The following is a 22,085-nucleotide window of genomic DNA, read 5'->3' on the forward strand; positions in this document are numbered from 1 at the left end:
ATAACATCCTGGACATTGGACCCACAATGGCCAGCCTGCACTACTCCACCTGCACACTTGAACACTTGCACACTTGTACACTTTACAACTTGGTGTTGTTGTCCTGAAAACACAACACTTCTGCTGCTCTTACATAACTTGCACCACTATGCCACTTTCTTTATTACTTAGGTCAAACAGTATTTTATAGTATTTTACAGTATTTGCACTAGTATTTTATTGACTGTCTATGCACAATTTCAACAAAATTTTGCTGCTCTTATTTTTTTCATTATTACTATATGTGCCCTCTTATTTACTTATTTACTTACTTTTTTGTTTACTTGAATGTTATGTTTGTCTGTGGACTTAAAATTGGTCAAATATGTCTTGTCTTCACCGTGGGATAGTGAGAAACGTAATTTCGATCTCTTTGTATGTCTGGAACATGTGAAGAAATTGACAATAAAGCTGACTTTGACTTTGACTTTGACAAAGTATTAGAGTTTACATTGATATGAGTGAATGCTGTCTACAGCCATGTGCCTTCTGATTTGTCTTAGGCCTACAGATGGATTGTTGACTGTTGATGGATGGGACATTCAGTCAGTTTGAAAATATGTAAATAATGCAGGGGATAGTCCCATCCCATGCACGACCGGGTGATTCCCTCCACCAACAGCCTATACTGACACCGAAATTCTGCGAACCTTCTTCGAGGGATCTCCCCCATACAAACCGAAAAGTGAACAAGAACAGTGAGCGTAGCCTACACGCCTGTAATGCTGAGGGAGGACAGGGCGGCTGCTGACGGTAACTGGGGCGTGATGGTTCAGGGGACGCCAGGGATCACCTATCCCTTTAAAGAGAGCAGGAGGGAGGGACACGAGTAAAGAGATAGAAAGAGGGAGATGCAGACGATCGTATTAGGCTACTCGATGGACCCATGTCGCGTGGAAGTGTCAGTTCACTATAGATTCAGGCAGAGAGGATACTAAACAGCTCAATTATAGAATTTGTACAAAGAAACTATAGAAACCTTGTATAGGCCCGCCTTGTCATAAGAGCTGAGCTTGGTCGACTTTAACGCTGAATACACATTTGTGCCTATGGCAATTGTTTAGTAGGCTAATTTACACGTTTGACCAGCGACTGGACTACGATCTAAGGAGGGAAAACCAAGCAAACAGAAGAAAGAATGCGTTTTATTGTTGGGCGACAGCTTTTAGAAAAAGAGGTGTAGGCTATGTGCCAGTGGAGAGAGCGCAAATGAGAGGTACCCTCGTTCATTGCGCTTGATTGGCTCGTGCAAAAAAAAATGGAATAGCAGAAATAATACAAAACAGGGGTAAGACACGATAGACTGGTCAAAAGACATAGGGTGCAGGATTGTTGGAGAAAATACAGTTGCGTTGAGGCAAAAGGGGGATGTGGAAATAAGTTAACGTACCAGGGAAACGTTGTGCATTTATTGAGGCGAGACACCAGCAAAAAAGACACACGAGGATTGTCTGGTAGACTTAAATCACGTTGCTATTAATCGTTTGTGTTGCCTTTTCGGAAGAAATTATACCTCTCCAAAGAATCAGCTATTATTGGTGATTTGTGCAGTCCGCAGACCAGTACATCGATCCACTTCACTGAAAAAAGAAGATAAGGTGGAAAGACTGCCTTGTAAATTAACTAAGACTATTAACTTGAGTGTTAATGTGTGTGTGTTTGAATACACGCACACTTTACACACACGGGCCCAACCAGACCCAAAGCGAGTAAGTACCGTAATAGGTGTTCTGTGGTCGTGTTTGTGCTGTGCAGTGGTCCGTTGTGTTCGTACGTGTATAAAAATGAAGTTCGCATTCTCACACATTGATATGTTCATACAATCAAAACTAGCTTGTATTGCTCAACAAGTAGACGACCTATGCTATCCACTCCGTTTGTATCTTTATTTGCGCAGAATGTGGGGGTCCACATGTACAATGGACAACAACAAAACAGGTAGCCTATAGCCTATTCAGTCTATGTATTTTATTAGTTCTAGCTCAAAGACCTGTGGTCATGGCTTCTGACTGTTTTAATATTGGGAGTGTAAGTGTCCGGTATAATAAATTAATAGTGAAGGATTTTGATAGAGGGAGTCTCAACCATTCTTGCTTTGTTTCACTCTCATCTTTTGGGAGTAGCAACGAATCCAATAGCCTGCTCTTTTTGCAGTGACCCACAATTTACCCTTCTTTTATGAAGGACACAGTGACCTCAATTTTTGGTCTGAATTCAATTTTGACATCACTTCCTGTTTTCTACTCTGATTTCTTCATATATCTGTCAGGGGTGGTCAGAAAGTCTTTCCCCATAAGGTCATCCTTTGATTCTCTGTTAAATCTGTTTCCTTTCATCATCCCCTATCATTCTTGTTGCCAATCTTTTTGCTATGTGTCTTCCATTTTTTTCTGCGCCTTACATTGCCTTTGCCCTTCTAGTCTCTGCCCTTCTAGTCCTTCTACCTCGCTGTCTGGCCACCCATTCCTCTCTCTCTCTCTCTCTCTTGCTCACTCTTGCTCTGTCTGTCTCTCCCTCTTTCTCTCTCTCTCTCTCTCACACACGCACACACACAGACACACACACTTAAACACACACATGCATACACCTCTGTCTCTGTCTTCCTATCATTGTACTTCTCCTGTCCCCATGCTAAGAATAGTTTCCATCAAGTTCAAATGTGATTTGGCTTAACACAATTATATCCGTCTCTTTGTCTCTCTCTCTATGCCTCTCCAATCCCAGAGTGCTTGGAGGAGGACTATAAAGGGATGGTAATTAACCAGAGAGGGCAGTGTTATTAATTAGGTTTTAACGAGAGATTAGAATGGGGGTTAAAACTATCTTAAGAATGTTGTTAGTTCTAGAAAATGAAACAGTCACACAGGCCTGATATCCCTGAGACCAGTCTCTTTTTCTTTTCCTGCGTCTGACTTTCGCTCACTTCAATTTTCTTTTGAGTTCCTGTAGTGTAGAGTCATGCATCCATCAGTTTCCCTTCTGCTTTTAGTTTTTGCAAAAGAACACATTCACTACTCTGAATGCAGATGTGTGTCTGGTTAGTTTAGCAACCACTTCAGATGTTCCAGCATGTCCAGCGTGTGTGTGTGTGTGTGTGTGTGTGTGTGTGTGTGTGTGTGTGTGTGTGTGTGTGTAAGCATTGCTCCAGATAAGCACAGATCTTACCTGCTGACACATTAACCACAGCACCCCGTCAGCTGGAGAGCGATCCGTAAGACAGGACCACTTTACTGATTACCTCATTTACTCCTTTAAAATGCACACACACACAGAAAAAAAAGAACAGTCGGTTGTAGTTGACTGGGTACTCGTGGTGAGAGGAAGAGGGAAAAGACAGAAGGAGAGGGGGGGGAGGACTGCAGTATTTTTGAGAGTGCAGTTCTATTCCTTGTCCTTTAGGTGTCTCCTGCACACTACAGAGGGTTGTTGTAGTGGTGAGAAAAAATCAGGTACTGCACATGAACCAAGTGTGTGTGTGTGTGTGTGTGTGTGTGTGTGTGTGTGTGTGTGTGTGTGAGAGAGAGTGTGTAAGGAAAAAGGAAGACAAAAGAGAGAGGGGGACAGTGAATGACCATGCAAGATTATTACTGAAATATGTAGTTTGCAGGAAATATGTGATGGAGAGACCTTACCCTCTGCAGGAAGAAAGAAAGAGAGAGCAGTAGTTCAGTCTTTAGGGAGCCTTTACAAGCATGCACATAAACACAGATACGCACACAGTTTCTACCCTTGTAAGCAAGCACTCCTACACACTCGCGATCTCTCTCTTCTCCTCCTCGCTGTTTTTACTTTGATGTTTCTTTTGTGTCCTACTCTCTCCTTAGTTACCGCCTTACACTGTTCTAGTTCCACCTCACTACCATTGAATCCCAGTGTTCACCCCTGTAGACCCCTGAAGACACACACAAACGTGCAAGCCATAGGCGTCATAAAAACACACACACACACAGCCTTTCCCCCTCTCACTCCACCCCTTTAACTCTCTCTCACACACACACACACACACACATACACACACATACTTAATGATGATTTCCTTTCTTCAGTGGGGTGGTAGCCTGTTTCGCTCTGTCAGCACACCTCCCAATTTATCACTCTCTCTTTCTTTCTCTCTCACCCTCAATCTCTCTTTCATGCTTGGTCTGTCCTTTCTTCCTGTCTGTCTCTCTTTCATTTCCCCACTCCCTCCATCCATTAATGCTTCACCCCTTTTCTCCATGATTTGAGCCAATAATCCTGATCTCTCCTCTCTCTCTCTCTCTCTCTCTCTCTCTCTCTCTTTTTCTCAGTCCCACACTCACAGGCACATGTACTCACCACTGTCTATTTCAGTGTACAACCATCACACTGCATCAGCACTGCATGGTTTCTCCTCACAGTATGGATTTTGAAGCCTTGGACATAGGAAGCCTTATTTATATATATATATATATATATACCCTTCTATTAATAAACTACCTGGGCAAGGCTGGACTGGGACAAAAAAATCGGCCCATATTTGGCTCAAGCGACCCTCCAATCAAAACACTGAAAGTGGACAAGTGTAGGCATTCAGCACATAATCTCCATATTGAAGTATGAATACAAGCAATTGTCAGTTGTTAGAATTCAAGTATATAAATTCAAATTATTAAAATAATTTGAACTAGGATAAACAACATTTGATAGCAACCAGAGGTGGACAGTAAGTACATTTACTTGATTACTGTACTGAAGTATGATTTTTGAGAATCTGTAGCCTACTTTACATGAGTAGGCACTATTCATTTTTTGGAAACGCCACTACATTTGAAAGACAAATATTGTACTTTTGCCTCCACTACATTTGAAATATGAGCATGAAGTACTCATTACTTTTAACCACATTTGATTCCTTAAATGCAATAATGCGATAGACCATCTTGAAGATCATTTTTTTTCAATAGTTCAGTTGTTGAGGCTACTAGTTACATGGCGTTGTTTTTGCCACCGGCCGCAATTTCTACGTGTAGGCTACTCGGTTTGTCGAGTTTACCTCACACCATTTTGGCACTGAGCCAAAACGGGAGGGGTGGGACCTGACAAAAGCCTTTATTGGATCAGCCTAGTGTCAGTGTTGAAAATGAACCAATGAACCAAATATTATATTATATTCCACTGGCCCTATGCGTCTGCCCACTGGGAAAACGCCCGGTAAGCCAGATGGCCAGTCGTCCCCTGTACCTGGGACAAATGATGTTTTTTTGTTCAAATTGTAGGCTAAGAGTTATTCATTCGATTTCAATTACTTTACCTGTTTAAGCTTCATAAATTGTAAAAAAAAAATGTATTCTGGTCAAGTTTAGCATTAAGCCACATTACACGTTATCCTCCATTATGGCCTTTAAAAGTAGCCTATATAGCTAGAAATTTGCCGACATCTTTAATGTAGCCTAAAAACATTGACGACGGCATGGCAGCTCTTGCCTTCGGGCTTTCCTTGCGCTCCACTTTTCCTGTTAAATTTCCGGACTCTTCCGGAAACAGCCGAAGGTGTCACTTCGTGTTCTCTGGAACGAGTTGAACGAGTGCGCTGTCCGCGGTTCTGAAGCGGCTGTCTCGCATTTCGACACTCCGGTGAGCATCGGTCAGAACTGAATACTGGCAATATCATTACACACTTTTGACATTCACTTTTCATCAGCCTCCTATAGTTATGCTCGATGTCAGCGCCACTTTAAGAAGTTTAATTTCTCATTTTGTCATTTGGTGTATAGAGTAAGAATTAGCAAAATTATAATTCCATCATGTTCTTTAATATTAACGTTATTATCAGAGTTTTGCCACAAGTTCATGGGTTCAACTCTCCTGCCCTCAACTTTAAAAGTGTGCCCCCATCTCAAAAGTCCAGGGCACTCAGTTAAACCCCCCCCCCCCCATCCCCATCCCCCCACCCCCTCACCTCTTACCTTGTCTGGTTGATTCATGAGCCTCTTCTGCTGTGTTCTGCATAGAGGCTCCTCTGCTCCCATACTCTTGCTACCCTGGTGGCAGTTTGCCTGGACTTAATGAAGCAAGAGCCTGAGCAGGCAACAGAAAGGGCACTGCTGGAAACGGCTGGGGGAGGAGGGGAGGAGGAGGAGCAGGAGGCAGAGAAGGGATGCAGAGGAAGATAGTCAGCATGAGTGGATGAAGAAGATCTGTAACAGATTTGAAAGACGAGTAAATCAACAAAATAGGGCTTATCAGTCACAGGAAAGGGTGAAATGAGACAGAGGATGCTTGGTTGGAGGAGGGAGGGTGAAGATAGAGGGATGCAGAAATTGTGAGAGGAGGAGATGAAGAGATGAAATGAGGAAGGGAAGACAGAGGAGGGAAGCAGTGAGCCTGACTGCAGCCAGAGGAGAGGGAGTCTGAAAGAGAGAGGGAACACACGAGAGAGCAGTGAGAGAAAAGTTGAATCCTCTCAGGATAGACCAATGACGGAGTTCACAGGAGATTCAAGGGGGAAATGGAGGTAGAACACAGGTATGAAATCCCAGCAGTGAAATCCGACTCTACTATGCGGAACTGAAGCACAAGAGCAGGGGAGAGAGCTGGATGAAGGAGGGGGAGCAGAGCTGAGATGCTTTCTTGCTTTCAGCAGGTGAGGGGACCAGTCAGGAAAGAGGAGGGGAGGAGGGAAGAGACACTCTTTTACTGCAGCAAAAAATAAATAAATAAATGCTCTCTACGACAACCTTCCTCCTTGCTCTCTCTCCCTTCTCTCTCTCTCTCTCTTTCTCTCTCTGTGTATATGTGTGTGCATGTGTGGGGGAAGGTTGGCTTTACTGAGAAAAAAATGATACTTTGGGACAGCAAAAACACACACACACACACATACAGCAAAGAGGTGCACGCAGCACACTGAATGCATAACATATTAGTACTGCAATGAGAAGAGATAAGAACAACGCAGAGAGAGGGGTGGAAGGATTGGAATGAAGCGGCTAGTGGGGGATGAGGTTGATGGTTGTTAGAGAGTGAGGACAGAGAGGAAAGACACCAAGTGAGAGAGGGAGAGTATGAGGAGGAAGAGAGAGAGAAAGAGAGTGTAGAGAAACGGTGCATTAATGGTCTGCAGTCTTTTCTCCCCATTTTGTAGAGCTCAGCAAATAATCGTTCTGCTGCTAGCTCACCCCCCCTGTCTCTCTTCCTCTCTCTCTTTCTTACTCTCTCTTTCTCTCACTCCTCTACCCCCCTGCTCCCTCTCTATTTCCTTCTCTCTCTCTCATTGGATACATGGTGAGGCAGGGAGGGGGCGTGAAACACTCAGTCATATTCATCTCTCTGCTCTAATTGAAGAGAGGGGTTTTAGTGAATTGAGAGAGGGAGGAGGGAGAAGGAGGAGGGGTCTCAGCTCCCCTCAACACAGACCTATTTGTTATGTAATGTCCTATTTGAAATGTTAACCCCTGTGCAATTTTCCCTGCGATTTATCATCTCCTTGCAAATGATGTGCCAGAGTACCTGTGAATACTTGTTTTTTCTATTCCAGTAGTGTCAAATCGCTGACCTGTGCTCACATATTCAAAATTTCACACCAAATTGAGAAGAATCATGTTATATTTTAGACTGCATGATATACTCCCATATCTCATATGATTCGGTGAGATGTTCATAGGCTTATTTCCCTGCACTAAACAGTCTTTGTAGTATGTGGTCTCCAAAGGAATTGCCTGGCTACAAGGCAGGACATGGCTTGGTTTCTGATGCGACTTTGAATCCAACTTTTAGCTCTTTTCAATGTAAAGGAATGACACAAAGCTCTTCTTGTCTCAGTGAAACTATGGCCTATGGTCTTCACCTGGTCATGGACCAGCTGTAGAATAGAAGTGTGCCCTCAGGCTTTAAAAAACTTTGAACCAGCTCCTAAATTTCTCCTTCTCTCCCCTCCCTCCCCACCTCTTCACCACCCCTTCTCTCTCTCTCTCTCTCTCTCTCTCTCTCTTTCTCTCTCTCTCCGCAGACTCCTCCTCCCCCCTCCCCCCTCCGTTTTCTCTCCTCTTTTCCCTCCCCCCTTTCCCCTATGCTCAGTTCGGTGTGTGTCTCCTCTTTCAAAGGGCGCAAGGGTGGGAACAAGTCGGCTAACAAAGCATGTTCCAGCGCAGACATGACTTGTCCGTCATCAGACAGCGAGAAAATCGTGATAAACTGCGGTGGAATTCGACACGAGACGTACCGCAGCACGCTCAAGACACTGCCCGGTACCCGCTTGTCCTGGCTAACGGAACCAGACGCGTATAGCAATTTCGACTACGACCCCAAAACTGACGAATTCTTCTTCGACCGTCACCCCGCCACTTTTTCTTTCATTCTGAACTATTACCGCACAGGGAAGTTGCACTGTCCCAATGATGTGTGCGGTCCGCTCTTTGAGGAGGAGCTCGCTTTTTGGGGCATCGATGAGACGGACGTGGAGGCATGCTGCTGGATGAACTACCGCCAACACAGGGATGCCGAGGAGGCACTGGACAGTTTTGAAACCCCCGAGCCAGAGGAACCTGAAATCGACCCAGCGCTCACGGGGGGCGCTGACGGGGACCTGAAGCGTTTGTGCCTGCAGGAAGACGGCCGCAAGCCCAGCTGGTGGAGCGTGTGGCAGCCCTATATTTGGAACCTCTTCGAGGATCCGTACTCTTCCAAAAATGCCCGGGTGAGTCAGAGAATGTGTCCAATTACTTTTCCTTCTTTGTCTTTGAAGATATAGAAGAACTTTGTCAAGACATATGGAAAGAGCTATGATGACATCCATGACTGTTAGCTCTGCCTTGTAATGTAAGGTTTGATGGTTAAGAGTTCTGCTTAAACGCTTAAAAAAAAGAATGTTGAAAAAGAATGTGTTTTTTTTATGTTGAGATGCTTAAAAAAAAAAACGACTGGACTCCGCAAACTCTTTATGTGCGTTATTTGCTTCCAAACTCTGCATTCCAGGTTGGTGCATACACTGGTCCCGCCCCCTCTCCTTGTCAACACACTTCATAAGAAATCCTCGTCTTTTTCTGTCGTTCTGGTGCGGGTTTAGACTGTGGACTTTTCGTCGTTTTATCTGCATTAGCTCATTATCTGTTGGCGCTGCTGCTCCGTTCACCTGTCAGTGACCAGCGGGTCCAGCTGCTCGCACGGTCCCTCGCACGTTATTCTCCGTCATCTAGTTTCTGCCAGTGCGGCCACCTCTGCACCACTTTCAAAGCAGCCTTTGATGTGTCACTAGGCGGAATAAGTATGACTCTCCCTCTAAGTTACTATTTGCATCATTATTAACACATCACTCAACAATGCGAAATATCCGTCTGACTACACCTATAATTGAATAAACACGTTCATGGATGATTGCAGTGTTGTCGGCGTTTCGATGACATGTTGTCTAGAACATAGCAATCGCAACTTTATCTTCTCTATCTTCCTAAAGACGTGCGCGTGTGCGTATCGCCTGTAGCAGAAGTTCATTTTCTTGCGCATCTCGCAACTAATTATTATTTTAAAACCATGCGTTGTCGCAGCTACACTAAACGTATCACTCTTGTGTAACGTGCCTAGGGCTTCTAGGGACTAAATAATGATGTTCTGTTTTGCAAACAGTTGGGTTTATGCCTTATTATGGAATAATATAACGGGCATTGTAGAGGCATATAGCGGCCCAATGATTGGTGTCACCTCCGACTGCATCAATAAATGTTATCATGGATGCAATGCTAGCAATTAGGCTGAATACCTGCGTGCATGTTGGTGTCACCTTTTGCGGAGTCGGCTCCAAGTCTGAATTTTCAGATCAGTAATTCTGTATATCTCCAGGCGCAGGCTAATCTCTAAAATCTCAGAACAGCATGAAACGCGCACTCACACGAATGCCACTAGACCATTTATGGCTTTGGGACAGGGGTTTATAAGGCTAACATCTTCTGTCCAGTCACGTCCAGTCAGTTACTTGGAAGACCCTGTATCTACTGCCAGATGTGGCCTGTGAATCATCAAGTTTAACACAACCTGCTTACCCTCCTCCATCCCAATTCCCTGCAGTCGGTGATATTTCTGAATTTCTAACATAAATTACCTAGGAGCTTAGTTCAGCTGTTTGCACTTTAAAAGGTCCAGACCTTCTCATAGGTTTATTTTGTTCATTCAACAATAGAAGTGTGTGTGTGTGTGTGTGTGTGTGTCATCCAGGGAACTATTTTCCCTGTTGACCTTCAGTATTTTGACAACATCCACTTAACGAGACAAAGAAAAACTCAGCTATGACCCAGGTGGTTGTGCGCAACCGATTTTTGTTGACTCGGACTAGGTAACTCATTGACTGGTTTGCGAGTAAGTCATGTTTTGTAGTGTTTTCAGAGAACGATAGACCACGTAACAACAATTCGTTCTCTATTATCTACTGAGCTGTGCCATGGTGTGTGTGTGTTTGAGAATTATTTTGTCACTCAGTCTAGCTCCACATTAAGAATTCCAAGCCAAAGGGTTTGCCCTTAGCAGAATCGTCGCAGCTATTGCCGACAGTTGTTTTAAGCGTCATTCACATCAAGATAACCACTCTGAAAGCCACCGTAGACTGAAACAAATGAAAAGACTGAAGGTTTTATGGACACGTTTTGCTCCCACACTTTCACGCTTTGTGCTTTGAATCAATCGCGGACTTCCTCTGACATGCGGCAGCCCAATGGCGTTACTGTAATGCTGTGCTTTTGGTTAGCTGTCAGTGTGTGCCCTCAAAGTCCTCTAACACCCCGTTTTCTAGTACAACTGAGGCAGGGAGGCGGAGAGGTAATCCACTCTCGCAGGCACTATGTCTCTTTCTTGCGTACTGCTAAAGCGTAACACTGCGGTGCTCGAGACTAGCTGACTGCGCTTGGATTTCTGCTGCAGCACAGGACAGGCAGTCCGCTGTAATAGAGAAGGGGGATGGGGTATCCGTATCCGTTATAACCCCCTGATCTTGATAATCGGTATAGATATTCATTCACTCATTCATCTGTTAACCTTGATTTGTTCGCTTTGGCATTTGAGATACAGTACAGCTCCTCCACTAACTCACACATACCAGTGCACCACTTGCAGCCTGTGTGTTTCAATCGGAGAGGTGACTTTATTCCGCAGAACCATCGAACCAGCTCACTACCGGCTGTACACCGGCCTCTAGCGACCATCAGGTTCTCTTATCACTTAGCTTATCATAAGTTATTAGCGCTGTTTACATGAAATATACAATTATAGCTTAACTGCTTGGCATTACATGGTTTATGTGAGACAAGTCCACTGTCCCAGACTGTATAGGACTGTACATTCCTCTTTACAGTCTGTTGAGGTCAAAAGTGTACAGTGAAAATAGGTTGAAAGTTAGCTAGAGCACTGCTGTCCACTACATAGTAGTTTATCAAAAGATCGCCTGTTTCATTAATTTCCCTGACCATAGTGTTCCTCTTTTCAAGAAACGCGGGCTGTTTTGAACACTGATCATGAACATGGTTGACACTATACTCGGTATTCCAGGATGCCGTGATTATTCAGGGCACCAGGGCAACATCATTGTGGACTGGTCTGCCTTTCTTCCTCCACACTGCTGTGTGCTATTAAAACACAGCAACAACCCAAGGCAAAATAGTCGTTCAAAAATCTCATTCGCCAAGGATGAGCAAGTGCTAAATGAGCTCAAGAAACACGATAAGAATTCACCTTGCCAACAATCAACAGCCTGAATTTAATACACCCGTGATGCAGCAGCCCACTGTGCAACACGTTTTCATGCCAATAATCATTTTAATGTATTGCCATCCACGTTGAAGAGACCATAGCTGTTGAATCATCTCTCTTGTTTCACGGTCCATCTCTGTGTGGATTTCATTCAGTAGAAACTTTGCACTGTTGTCGCGCTTGTATTGTGTGACGTCACCAGCGCACAGTCGCTGTCCAAGTGCTGAATTTCCCTTCGTGCTTAGTGAAACGATAGCCTACCAGTCAGTATTAAACTCAAGGTGCAGGTCATGTGCGACTAAAACCGTGTTTTTATTATCTCTTTATATTCAAAACATACTTTGTCCAACAGTGCGGTGGATCAGTCTTTAACGATTAAACGAAAGTTAGTGGTTAGTGAGGCGAGTTTCAAAAGGAAGTAGTCATGGCTCATGTTTTCTAGTCAATGTGCAATGGTATTTCTAATGGATGTGCTATGACACTGGCAAACTCAGAGCTCAACACATTAACACCATCAGCTGCAGTGGAAAGATATGAATCATCCGTGGTTTCCTAGGGAAATCCCGTCTCTTACGGCATTGTCTTCCGCCTGACCGTTAGTAAACAGTTTTGACAGAAAAAAGAGGATGCTTGTGCTGAAAATATCATCGCGCGTAGGAACTCACACCACACTGCACTGCCCCTTCTTCAAAAGTATGTCACTATCAACGAGGTATTGCTGGTGAGGGACCTCACCTAGCGGGCTACAGAATTTGATTTATTTATTGCAAACATTTGAAACGCGTCCTCGAGGGAAACATTGACCAGCCAGTATCGGTTTTCCCGTGGATGCGTCGCTGTGTACGAGCAAATGCGGTTTGTAATTCGTTAATGCACCACATTTCACACGCGGTTAGAGTTGAGGATCAGATTTCGTGTAAAGCTCGATATTTCAATTCGATCAATGTCCATTGCCTACGCACTTTACTTTCCCCTACACACACCCCAGGGGCTTCCTTGTAAGTCATTTTTCAGTCACCTTTGCACACGCCACTCTGTCCTTTTTTCCTTGTCATCCCTGACGTTTCGTTTATTTAGCAGAAAAAGATGTGCTGAATCCATTTTATCCTACCACATGCATTCCGCATGTCTACACATCTCTGTGCGCGTGGACACGAGCAGCCCCCCTCTACGGATACCGGCATCTTTGAATGACAGATTCCATCACCGAGGGCTATAGTTTTGCGCTGATATGGCTTTTCGCGGTCTTGCCTTAGAATAAGCAGAGCCCTGCACTGTTTAAGCATTGCACACTGCGGTGGCTGAGTGGCCCACGTTAGGGAGAGTCCCAACGTGCGATCACAGCAAGAGACTTTTTCAGTGCCCGCATCCTCCTCGGGCCCCGCCAAGGTATGTGCAGTAGTGCGCGCTGACTTCTTTTTCCCACGCATCAAAAAATAAATGTCCACCAATCAGCTTTTGAGCCGCACACGCCCCGAAATGTCCTTTCAATGCTAATGCAGTGTATCTGCTTCCTCTGCAACCTCACATCCATCAAGCCTAAGGGGCAGTGAGGTCTCGGGTTCCACCCTATAGACCTGGAATGACCGTCGCAGTGTGCAGTTCTGCTGGATGGGCTCCAGAGAAGGGGTTCACACCACTATGGCTAACATTTGTCAACTCAACAACCCCTAGCACCTCCCCAAATGCTGTCATTCTCTCTCTCTCTCTCTCTCTCTCTCTCTCTCTCTCTCTCTTTCTTTATCTCTCTCTCTCTGTATCTCTTGCTTGCTCACTCACTCACTCTGTTCAATGGTGGTGTATGGTAAACCACATGCATACGCATTACGCACACTCATCCACAAACACCAGATACACATATCTTAGTTCTTTATTTGGACGTAAAAGTAAGATAAGTATCATGACAAAATCCACATATAGCTCAAAAGGAGAGCAGCAGAAGTTTAATTCTATACTATGCACATTAGGGGTAAAGGTGACATCTGCGTTTCCACACACACACACACACACACACACACACACACAGTGTCACACAAGGACAGAGGACCCCAGTGCCCTTCTGATCTACCACTGTGTTTTTTTGTGAGGCTGATTGTTTCACAAAATACTCTGATGCCCCTAAGCAAGCAGCGGTCAAAATGTACCAGCGGGCTAAAAACAGATAAGAACAGCTGGACATACACATTCACACACACACGCGCTGACACACACACACACACACACACACATGGATACACATGCACGTACATGTACATGTACATGCACACACACACACACACACACACACACACACACACACACACACACACACACACACATGCACATGCATGCATACACACACACACACACATACACACTCTTACACACATTGTACACGTGGTCCTTAGGGATGTATCTGGAGAGAGAGAGAGAGAGAGAGAGAGAGGCCTATTGAAAGTAAAAGTAATGTTAATGTAAATGTAATTGCATCTGTTTAGTGAAAGGTGTTTGGGTGATCGACACCACTACAGTCAGCAGTTCTATTACAAATCTATTTATGTTGCTTCTCATTTCCAGCTAATGTTTTCCTTCTCACCTTGCTCCTCTCTCCCCAGTGTCACCCGTCTCAGTTGCACCCCTCTCCTCTCTCCTTCTCCCTTCTCTCCTCTGCTCCGCTCCTCTCTCCTTCTCCCTCCTCTCCTCATCTCCTCCTCTCCTCTTACCTCACCTCACCACCCCCACCCTCCTCCTTTTTAGCCACACTCCCACAAGACTTCATGTTTTGCGCAGGGCAGGGGTAACTGATCCAAGAGAGAAGGAAGGAAAGAGATGGGAGAGAAAGAGGGGGGCTACTGAGGATAGAGGAGAAAAAGAAGTGAAAGAGCTCATCCATCTTTTTCATTTCCCTGTCTCTCTGTCACACTCACATTTACATTGTAAAGTGGTCTGCCTGTTACTGAGCCTAATAACAGTTCCCAGCAAAAGGTGGATATGCCTGCTGTATACCTTTAAGATGACACGCAGCCGCTCCTTGGTGTGTGTGCGTGCGTGTGTGTGTGTGTGTGTGTGCATGTGTGTGTGCGTGCATGTGTGAGTGTGTGTGTGTGTGTGAGTGTGTGTGTGTGTGTGTGTGTGTGTGTGTGTGTGTGTGTGTGTGTGTGTGTGTGTGTGTGTGTGGAGAAAAGCATGAGAGTGGGACTCATGAAATGATGATGACTGTAATACTGCAGCATGCTGGATGGGGAGGGGGGTTGAGAGGAGAGGGAGGAAGTGAGAGACAGATCGGATGGAGAGAACGAGAGGGACGGAGAGAGAGAGGGATAGAAGAAGGCAGGGAGGGAAGGAGGGTGGGACTTCACTCAAGGGAAATGAATAGAAGGAGGTGCTAGAGTAGGAGAAGGGGTGTGAAAGAGGGGGGGTTGGTTTGAATGGGTAAAATGGTCCACGCCTGGCGGCTTTACAGCTTCAAAGCGCTGCCTGTAGACTGCAGGGGGGGAGCCTACAGGAACAGCGCAGAGGGAGAGATAGAGAAGGAGGCTAAGACCAACACGCCAGAGAGAGAGAGAGAGAGAGAGAGAGAGAGAGAGAGAGTTTTGCAAATGAGCAATGTCATTCTATCATCAACACTCACTCGTCTCGTACACGTGTGCTCCAGCTAAATTAAACAGCCAGTGCTGGCTTTTTATCTTGCAGTGTGTGTGTGTGTGTGTGTGTGTGTGTGTGTGTGTGTGTGTGTGTGTGCGTGCGTGCGTGCGTGCGTGCGTGCGTGTGTGTGTGTGTGTGTGTGTATTCACACACATGTGAAGAAGAGATTGTTTTCCACTTGCTGGGTATGCAGTGTTGGTGTGTGAAACCAGCATCAGTTATGGTAGTGAATATTTATCTGCAGTATGACTTCTTGCTGCAATGTGTAAGTGTCCAGTTTGTGAACTGGTCGCTTTCTTCTTTATATCTGTATTTCCAGTGTTGTCCCTGCATTTGTTTGCTGTGCACGTGTGTGAGGTACGTATTAAAATGATTAGTGTACCTGTGTGGGAAGGTGTGTGTGTTTGTGGGTGTGTTTGTAACTGTTTGTGAGTATGTCTGTGTGTAGGTGTGTGTGTATCCGTGTGCGAGCTTGTGTTTCATGGGACCTGGCCAAGAGGAAGGAGAGTCCAGAATGTCCCTGACTTGCCAGCTACTCTGAGGAAGCAGTTTTTTTTTTTTTTAAGGGAAGCTCTCTCTGGGATTAAGGACAAAGGAGAAAAGCACTCTGTCATCACAGCTAATAGAACAGAACAGGGAGGAGAGGAGAACACGCCAAAATAGGAGTCAGGGAGGGAGGGAGAGATGGAGGGAGGAAGGGAGAGGGAGGGAGAGAGAAGGTGAAAAAGTGAGGGAGAGGAGGAGAATGCAGCCTATGCGAGTGCTGAGCATAGAGAGATTGCATGAGTGGGAGAGAGAGAGAGAGAGGGTAGAGAAAGGGGAGGCGAGAGGGAAGATGAGAGTGCTCTGTGAGACATAGGAGGAGGACCAAAGTCTTTTATTTAGAGACGGGGCCTGCAGAAGCTGCTGAGAGTGAAGGATGAGGGGCTGAGCGTGAGGCGATCGTCCCACCACCACCGCGGCGCTGATGGAGAGTGGGAGCACAAGCATGAAAACACATCGCACAAGGACAAATGCACATGGGGGCTGCAGTGATCAGAACTGAATGCTAAGCAGAAAAAAAATGCAGTGCATTCGCCTTTGCACGGTTTCACTTAAGTAAAGGGTGTGTGTGTGTGTGTGTGTGTGTGTGTGTGTGTGTGTGTGTGTGTGTGTGTGCATGCGTGCATGTTCATACACGGGATTGATGAAGAACTGCCATAGGTGCACCTGACACAGCATTGTTTCTAAACTTTGCATAGTGAAGGTTACACTAGATAAATGTAGGCTATTTATAGACTTTGAGATGTGTTCTCCCTCCGTCCCTCCCTCTCTCTCTCTCTCTCTCTCACTCTTTCTCTTGCTCTCTTTTTTTCACTCACCTCACTCACCATCTCTCTCCGTCATCGGTGTCACCAAACTCACCAGGACAGAAGAGGTGATATCTACCAGTAGTCACCTTGCTCTTTTCACAATGTCCTTGATCATCCTCATCCCGTTCCACATCTACATCATTACTGTGCGCAAACAGCAAGAGGACATGCACCAACATTGTAAAGAATGTAATATGAAGGGAAAAGAAACTATATTTAGTCATAAAACATTTGTAGTAAATTATTTCTTGTTTTATGCGTTTGTTTTCTACATTTATTAATATTTAAATAACAATTGGGGCAAAGCACTAACTTTGTGCATCATTCATTTATTATTTATTTCCCCACATACTTGTGGTATAGTCCCTGTGGCTTCAGACATTTTTAGAACCCCGGTAGAGCTTAGTGATACTTTTGTAAATCTAAAGGGGAGCTGACCATTAGTCCTGCGATGTCCACATTTTTATGGCGTTTGGTGATTCTCATACTGCAGTATGTGATCTGCCATTGGGTGAGATTCACAGACATGGATTTCCATGCATTGGACATTTCATGTCAGGACTGGACCGTGTCTTTGGCCAGTGCAGGAATTTCCTCATTACTCTTGAATGAGCCAGTTATATAAATGTTCCACTCTGCGTGTGTCTGTCTGTAGGGCTGTATGTCTGAGTGGCCAGGAGATGTATATGAGAGAGAGAGAGAGAGAGAGAGAGAGAGAGAGAGACTGCATGGAAAGATAGGAAGGAGGGAAAGAGGTGCAGATGGATTGACCACAGTCTGACCAGTTAGGGAGAGAGAGAGAAAAGAGACAGAGTGAGGCATGACTGGAGGGGGTAGCTGATGCTTAACCCTCCGTTCTTGTCTCTGTATGTAGTCAGACAGCCTTTGCTTTTTTTTTTTATCAATGAGAGGTCACCTGTCTCTTCACTGTATGCTCTCAGAATCTGCACTGCCTTTTCCTCTTTCAGTCTTACTTACCCATTCCCCTCCCTCCATCAATCTCTCATTCCCTCCCCATTCGCTCTCTCTCTCTCTTTCTCACGCTCCTTTTCGTTCCCATGCTACCTCCATCACTTTGCTCTTACGCAATGCACTCATCGCCCGTTAAAACCCAGCTTTCCTGTTTGCCCTTATTGCCTCAGTCTTAAGAGCGCACTCTGTACTCCTGTTCTCGTACCACACAAACTCTTGTACAAAGTTGTTCATGTTAGTTTTTGATGCTGCGCACACACACGCGTCCAATGAATGACGTAAACTTGCATGCATGCACACACGCGTGCGCGCACACACACACACACACACACACACACACACACACACACACACACACACACACACACACACACACATTCATTGCAGGTGGCCATACACACACATGTTAAGTTGAAGACTGGACGCAGCACATGGAGGCCTGGTCAGCCTGCAGCACTGCAGCAGATGTGCAGCATCAGAGCTGCCGCTGCTCAGAGCTACTCACAGAGTGCACTCCATGCAGTCAGTGGAAACAAAACCTTGCAGGCAAATGGTGAGATGTAGCCAGGCTACTACAAGCTGATGAAATGGTTTGTGTGTGTGTGGAGTTACACGAATGGGCAACAAAACACTTCACACCACATAGCAGTGAGACAGGCATGTGATATCACACTCATTAACTCCTAGGGAGCTGCTAACAGTCAGTAGTAAAAATGTGGTTTTGTCCTCCTCACACCTTTGATATATTAAGAATTGAGGAGACAGACATTTATTTTGGCCAAAAAAAACTCTGAGGGTGTCTGAGGGTTCAGCAGTTATGTTTAGTAGCTGGCATGTCTGACCAGCGCATCTCTGCTGAACTACAAAGGCTGGTTGTAACATTAGAGATGCGTGTGTGTGTGTGTGTGTGTGTGTGTGTGTGTATGTGTATGCATGTGTGTCTGCGTGCCTGTGGTTGTTGTGCCTATGAGTAAAACTGAGAGGTCTTCATGACTCATATTACATTTCAGATGTGTTGCTTTAGGGCCAGCAACATTTCCTGTATGACCATCCTACAGGTGGACAGCTCATTTCTCCTTAACCCAAAGATCGATTTGAATCATCAGTGCTTTACTAAAACAAGCAGGACACCAAACACATATAGAAATGCACATGTAGCCAATGATTCCATTAGTCTCCAAGCCTAGTATTAAAGTTGCAGTGCTGTACCCTATAGACGGTGCATGTACCATGGCCAGGGTTGTTGCCATAGCAGCAGAAAGGAATGAATGGCTGGAAGAGGCTGTTTGGAAGGGGAAGGGGGAGGCGTCGTGGTTCAAACTGTGCAGAGAAGTGGGTCTGTGGATCACCCCTGGCACTGTGTCGTCTTATACCTCTTTTAACCCTCCACCACATCCACCACCAACCCCCACCCAACCCTTCACCACCACCACCTCCACCTTCACTTTCTGCCATCCTCTTTCTCTCCATCATGGTGTTTTCCTTCCCTTGATCCCTTGTTCCCTCTCTTCTCTCTGGCAGGCCAGGCTGAGGGACCAGATGCCGGACTGCTGGGGGTCTGGGCCTCTGGCTCTGGTGGACTGCCAGCACCAGAGAGAGAGAAAGAGAGAGAGAAGGAGAGAGGGAGGAAGGGAGAGAGAGTAAGGGAGACAGAGGGAAAGAGGGAGGGAGCGAGAGGGAGGGAGGGAGGGAGAAAGAGAGAAAGAGAGAGATGGGGAGAGAAAGGACGGAGGGGAGAGAGGGAAAAGAGAGGGAAGAGAGAGAGAGACCTGGAAACGCAGAACAGTTTGTCGTGTTCTTTTCCCAGATGGCTCCATTGCTGTATGGCTGGTCCCCATATTGCGTATTCCCCTCCTCCACCTCTCCGGTTTTTCCTCCCCCTCTCCTCCTCTCCTCCCTCTCCATTCCTCTAACGTCCTCTCCGACTCTTTTTCTCTCCTCTTTGTTTTCATCCCTCCATTTCTCATCTCTGCTCTCCTTTCATCTTTCCTCTTTCTTACTCCCTCTCTTTTTAGCCATGCCTTCCCGCTCCTCTCTCTCTCTCTCTCTCTCTCTCTCTCTCTCTCTCTCTCTCTCTCCTCTGATGCCCTTCTGGGATCAGTTGTGTTTTTCTGAGGGCTGAGCTTTATGAACTCCAGTGCTGATTTTGCATCTCATCTTCCTCTCTTCTCCTGCTCTCTCTTCCTCTCTGCTGCTCACTTTCACACGTCCCGCCTGCCTCTCAGAGGAGTCCATTCACACTCTCTGTTTCTCATTACTAATGTACAGACACACACACACACACACACACACACACACACACACACACACACACACACACACACACACACACAGAGAGGCCGACAGACACACACAGAAACACAGAAACACACACACACACACACACACACTCACTAATATTCACACAGACAGCTGGGAGTACATAGGTATCACAGTAACTGTGAACAGATCAGTATTGGATACACACACAAATACACATACACAGAATCCCCCCCCTACACACACACACTCAATGTATATGCACACACATACACACTTTGAACGCTGTCAGCACTCAAGTCGACAGTGATGAATCAATATCATGGTTGTTTAGAGAATGACCCTCTTCGACTATGACCTCACTGCACCTACCCACCCCCTTCACACACACATACACACACACACACACACACACACACGCACACAAACATACACACACACACCTCATTGTCTCAGGTCAATAAGGAATGGGGGGGGTTGGACGAGAGGTGCCAGTCCATCATTGCCTCCCATTCACCCTCATCCATATTGCCCTGCCATTCCCACACTCAGCAGTGTTCCCTAAGCTGGCGCTGCGAGGGGATTGGCCGGCGCTTCTCCGCTTCCTGGCCAGAGCCGGCACGTCATTTTACCAGAACGCCGCGGTTTTACTCGCATCCCCTCGGCCAGGCACTGCAGAAGCCTCTCTCTCTCTCTCCGGGCCAATGACTGCAGAGCACTCAGCGGTCAGCCACTCGTTGCAGAGACCGCGGTGGTCAGCCAATCACCTTTAGAGAAAACGTTGTGGTCAGCCAATTGTAGTGCGGCACAGTAGACTCGGCCAATGACTGCGTATCTCAATGATCAGCTTACGCGGCAGGAAGATCTCCAGAGAGAGGAGGAGGAGAGAGGGGGGGGTGGAGAGGGAGAGAGAGGAGGAGAGAGAGCCAGTTGCTCATTCATCACCTTTATATCTGTCTCCTTAGTCCACCCCAGCCTTTCTCTGAGCTCCTATCATGCAACCATTGTTCCACCTGGACTCATCTGTATCTCCCTAAGTGAACAAACACCAGACAGAGGGGGGAAGAGAGAGAAAGAATGACAAAGAGAGAGAGAGAGAGAGAGAGGAGAGGGGTAAAGACAGCATGAGTAGGAGCAGAAAAAGAGGGAGAGAGAGAATGAAAAGGTAACTGTGAGAGAAAGCGTGTAATCTACGGTTGTGTTTTTGTGCGGAGCACTGCTCAGGCGCATACACACATACACACACACGGACTGGCACGAAGCAGGTTTTGTCTGCAGCGGGTGGCTGAGGGCTGTTTGCATTCCTGTACTGAGCCGAACGGATGAATGCTTTTTTGTACTATCGCTCTGTGACTGCATCTCTTTCTCTCTTCCTCTCTCGTTCTCTCATTCTCTCTCGCTCTCCTTCACAGCCCCTCCTCCCACTCTTTTCCACCTTGGGTATCCGTTGGTCCGTGTCATTATGGTGCAGTAAGGAGAGAGAGTGAGAGAGAGGGAGAGAGGGAGAGGACTCCAGGCAATACATTAGCGTGAAGCTACCCAGTGGCCCCCCCTCCCATGTCCCTCTTTCTCTCCCTCTCTCTCTCTCTCTCTCTCTCTCTCTCTCTCTCTCTCTCCCACCCCACCTTCCCTGTATCTCACAAACACGCTTGCTTAGCACATTCAATTATCAATCCAAGAAAGCCGTTCACCCGTCGTTTCCCCCACGCTCGCGTCCTTCTCAAAGCCCAATACTGCAGTCATATATATGATATATCTGAGAGGATGCTTTTAGTCGATGGATTTAATCTATTGATTTATAATTAAAATGCTCTCCTCCATGCTTTGTTTTTCATCCAAATGATTTTATTGATCTCCGTGTTCTTTGTGCTGATTCAGTGGTGTGCGATCCAGCTTACGCACACGGTAAAACCCTGCCTGGTGCTGCACTCGTGGAGAGGTTGGGGGATGTGTGTGTGTGTGTGTGTGTGTGTGTGTGTGTGTGTGTGTGTGTGTGTATGAGGGGGGGGTGCATGAAGGATGTGTTCTCTGCTCCTCCCCTTGCTGCTATCCTGGAGTGTAGGCTCAAGTCCTCAAACCAAAATAAGATTCTGAATTTGTCCCAATTGCCCCCTTTGCTGTGTGAGCCTTCTGAAAGATGCTTATCACAGA

The 22,085-nt window shown here is 46.0% G+C and overlaps 1 protein-coding gene across 14 annotated transcripts in view; it reads left to right on the forward strand.

Annotated features, from left to right (window-relative positions):
- Positions 1-523: 523 nt before the first annotated feature.
- The window catches only part of kcnc3a (potassium voltage-gated channel, Shaw-related subfamily, member 3a), a 59,755-nt gene continuing 38,193 nt past the window's right edge, over positions 524-22,085 (forward strand). For 3 of the 14 annotated variants that reach the window (XM_048247009.1, XM_048247013.1, XM_048247011.1), the window contains exons 1-2: positions 524-1,748; positions 8,074-8,692. In XM_048247009.1, coding sequence (XP_048102966.1) covers positions 1,687-1,748; positions 8,074-8,692 — 681 coding nt within the window. In that variant the 5' untranslated portion in view covers positions 524-1,686. Of the gene's footprint in view, positions 1,749-8,005; positions 8,693-22,085 lie in introns of all 14 variants that reach the window. The other 11 variants (XM_048247010.1, XM_048247007.1, XM_048247012.1 and 8 more) reach the window with 6 other exon arrangements.

This window comes from Alosa alosa, chromosome 6 (assembly GCF_017589495.1).
Source record: "Alosa alosa isolate M-15738 ecotype Scorff River chromosome 6, AALO_Geno_1.1, whole genome shotgun sequence".
NCBI classification, from domain to species: Eukaryota; Metazoa; Chordata; class Actinopteri; order Clupeiformes; family Clupeidae; genus Alosa; species Alosa alosa.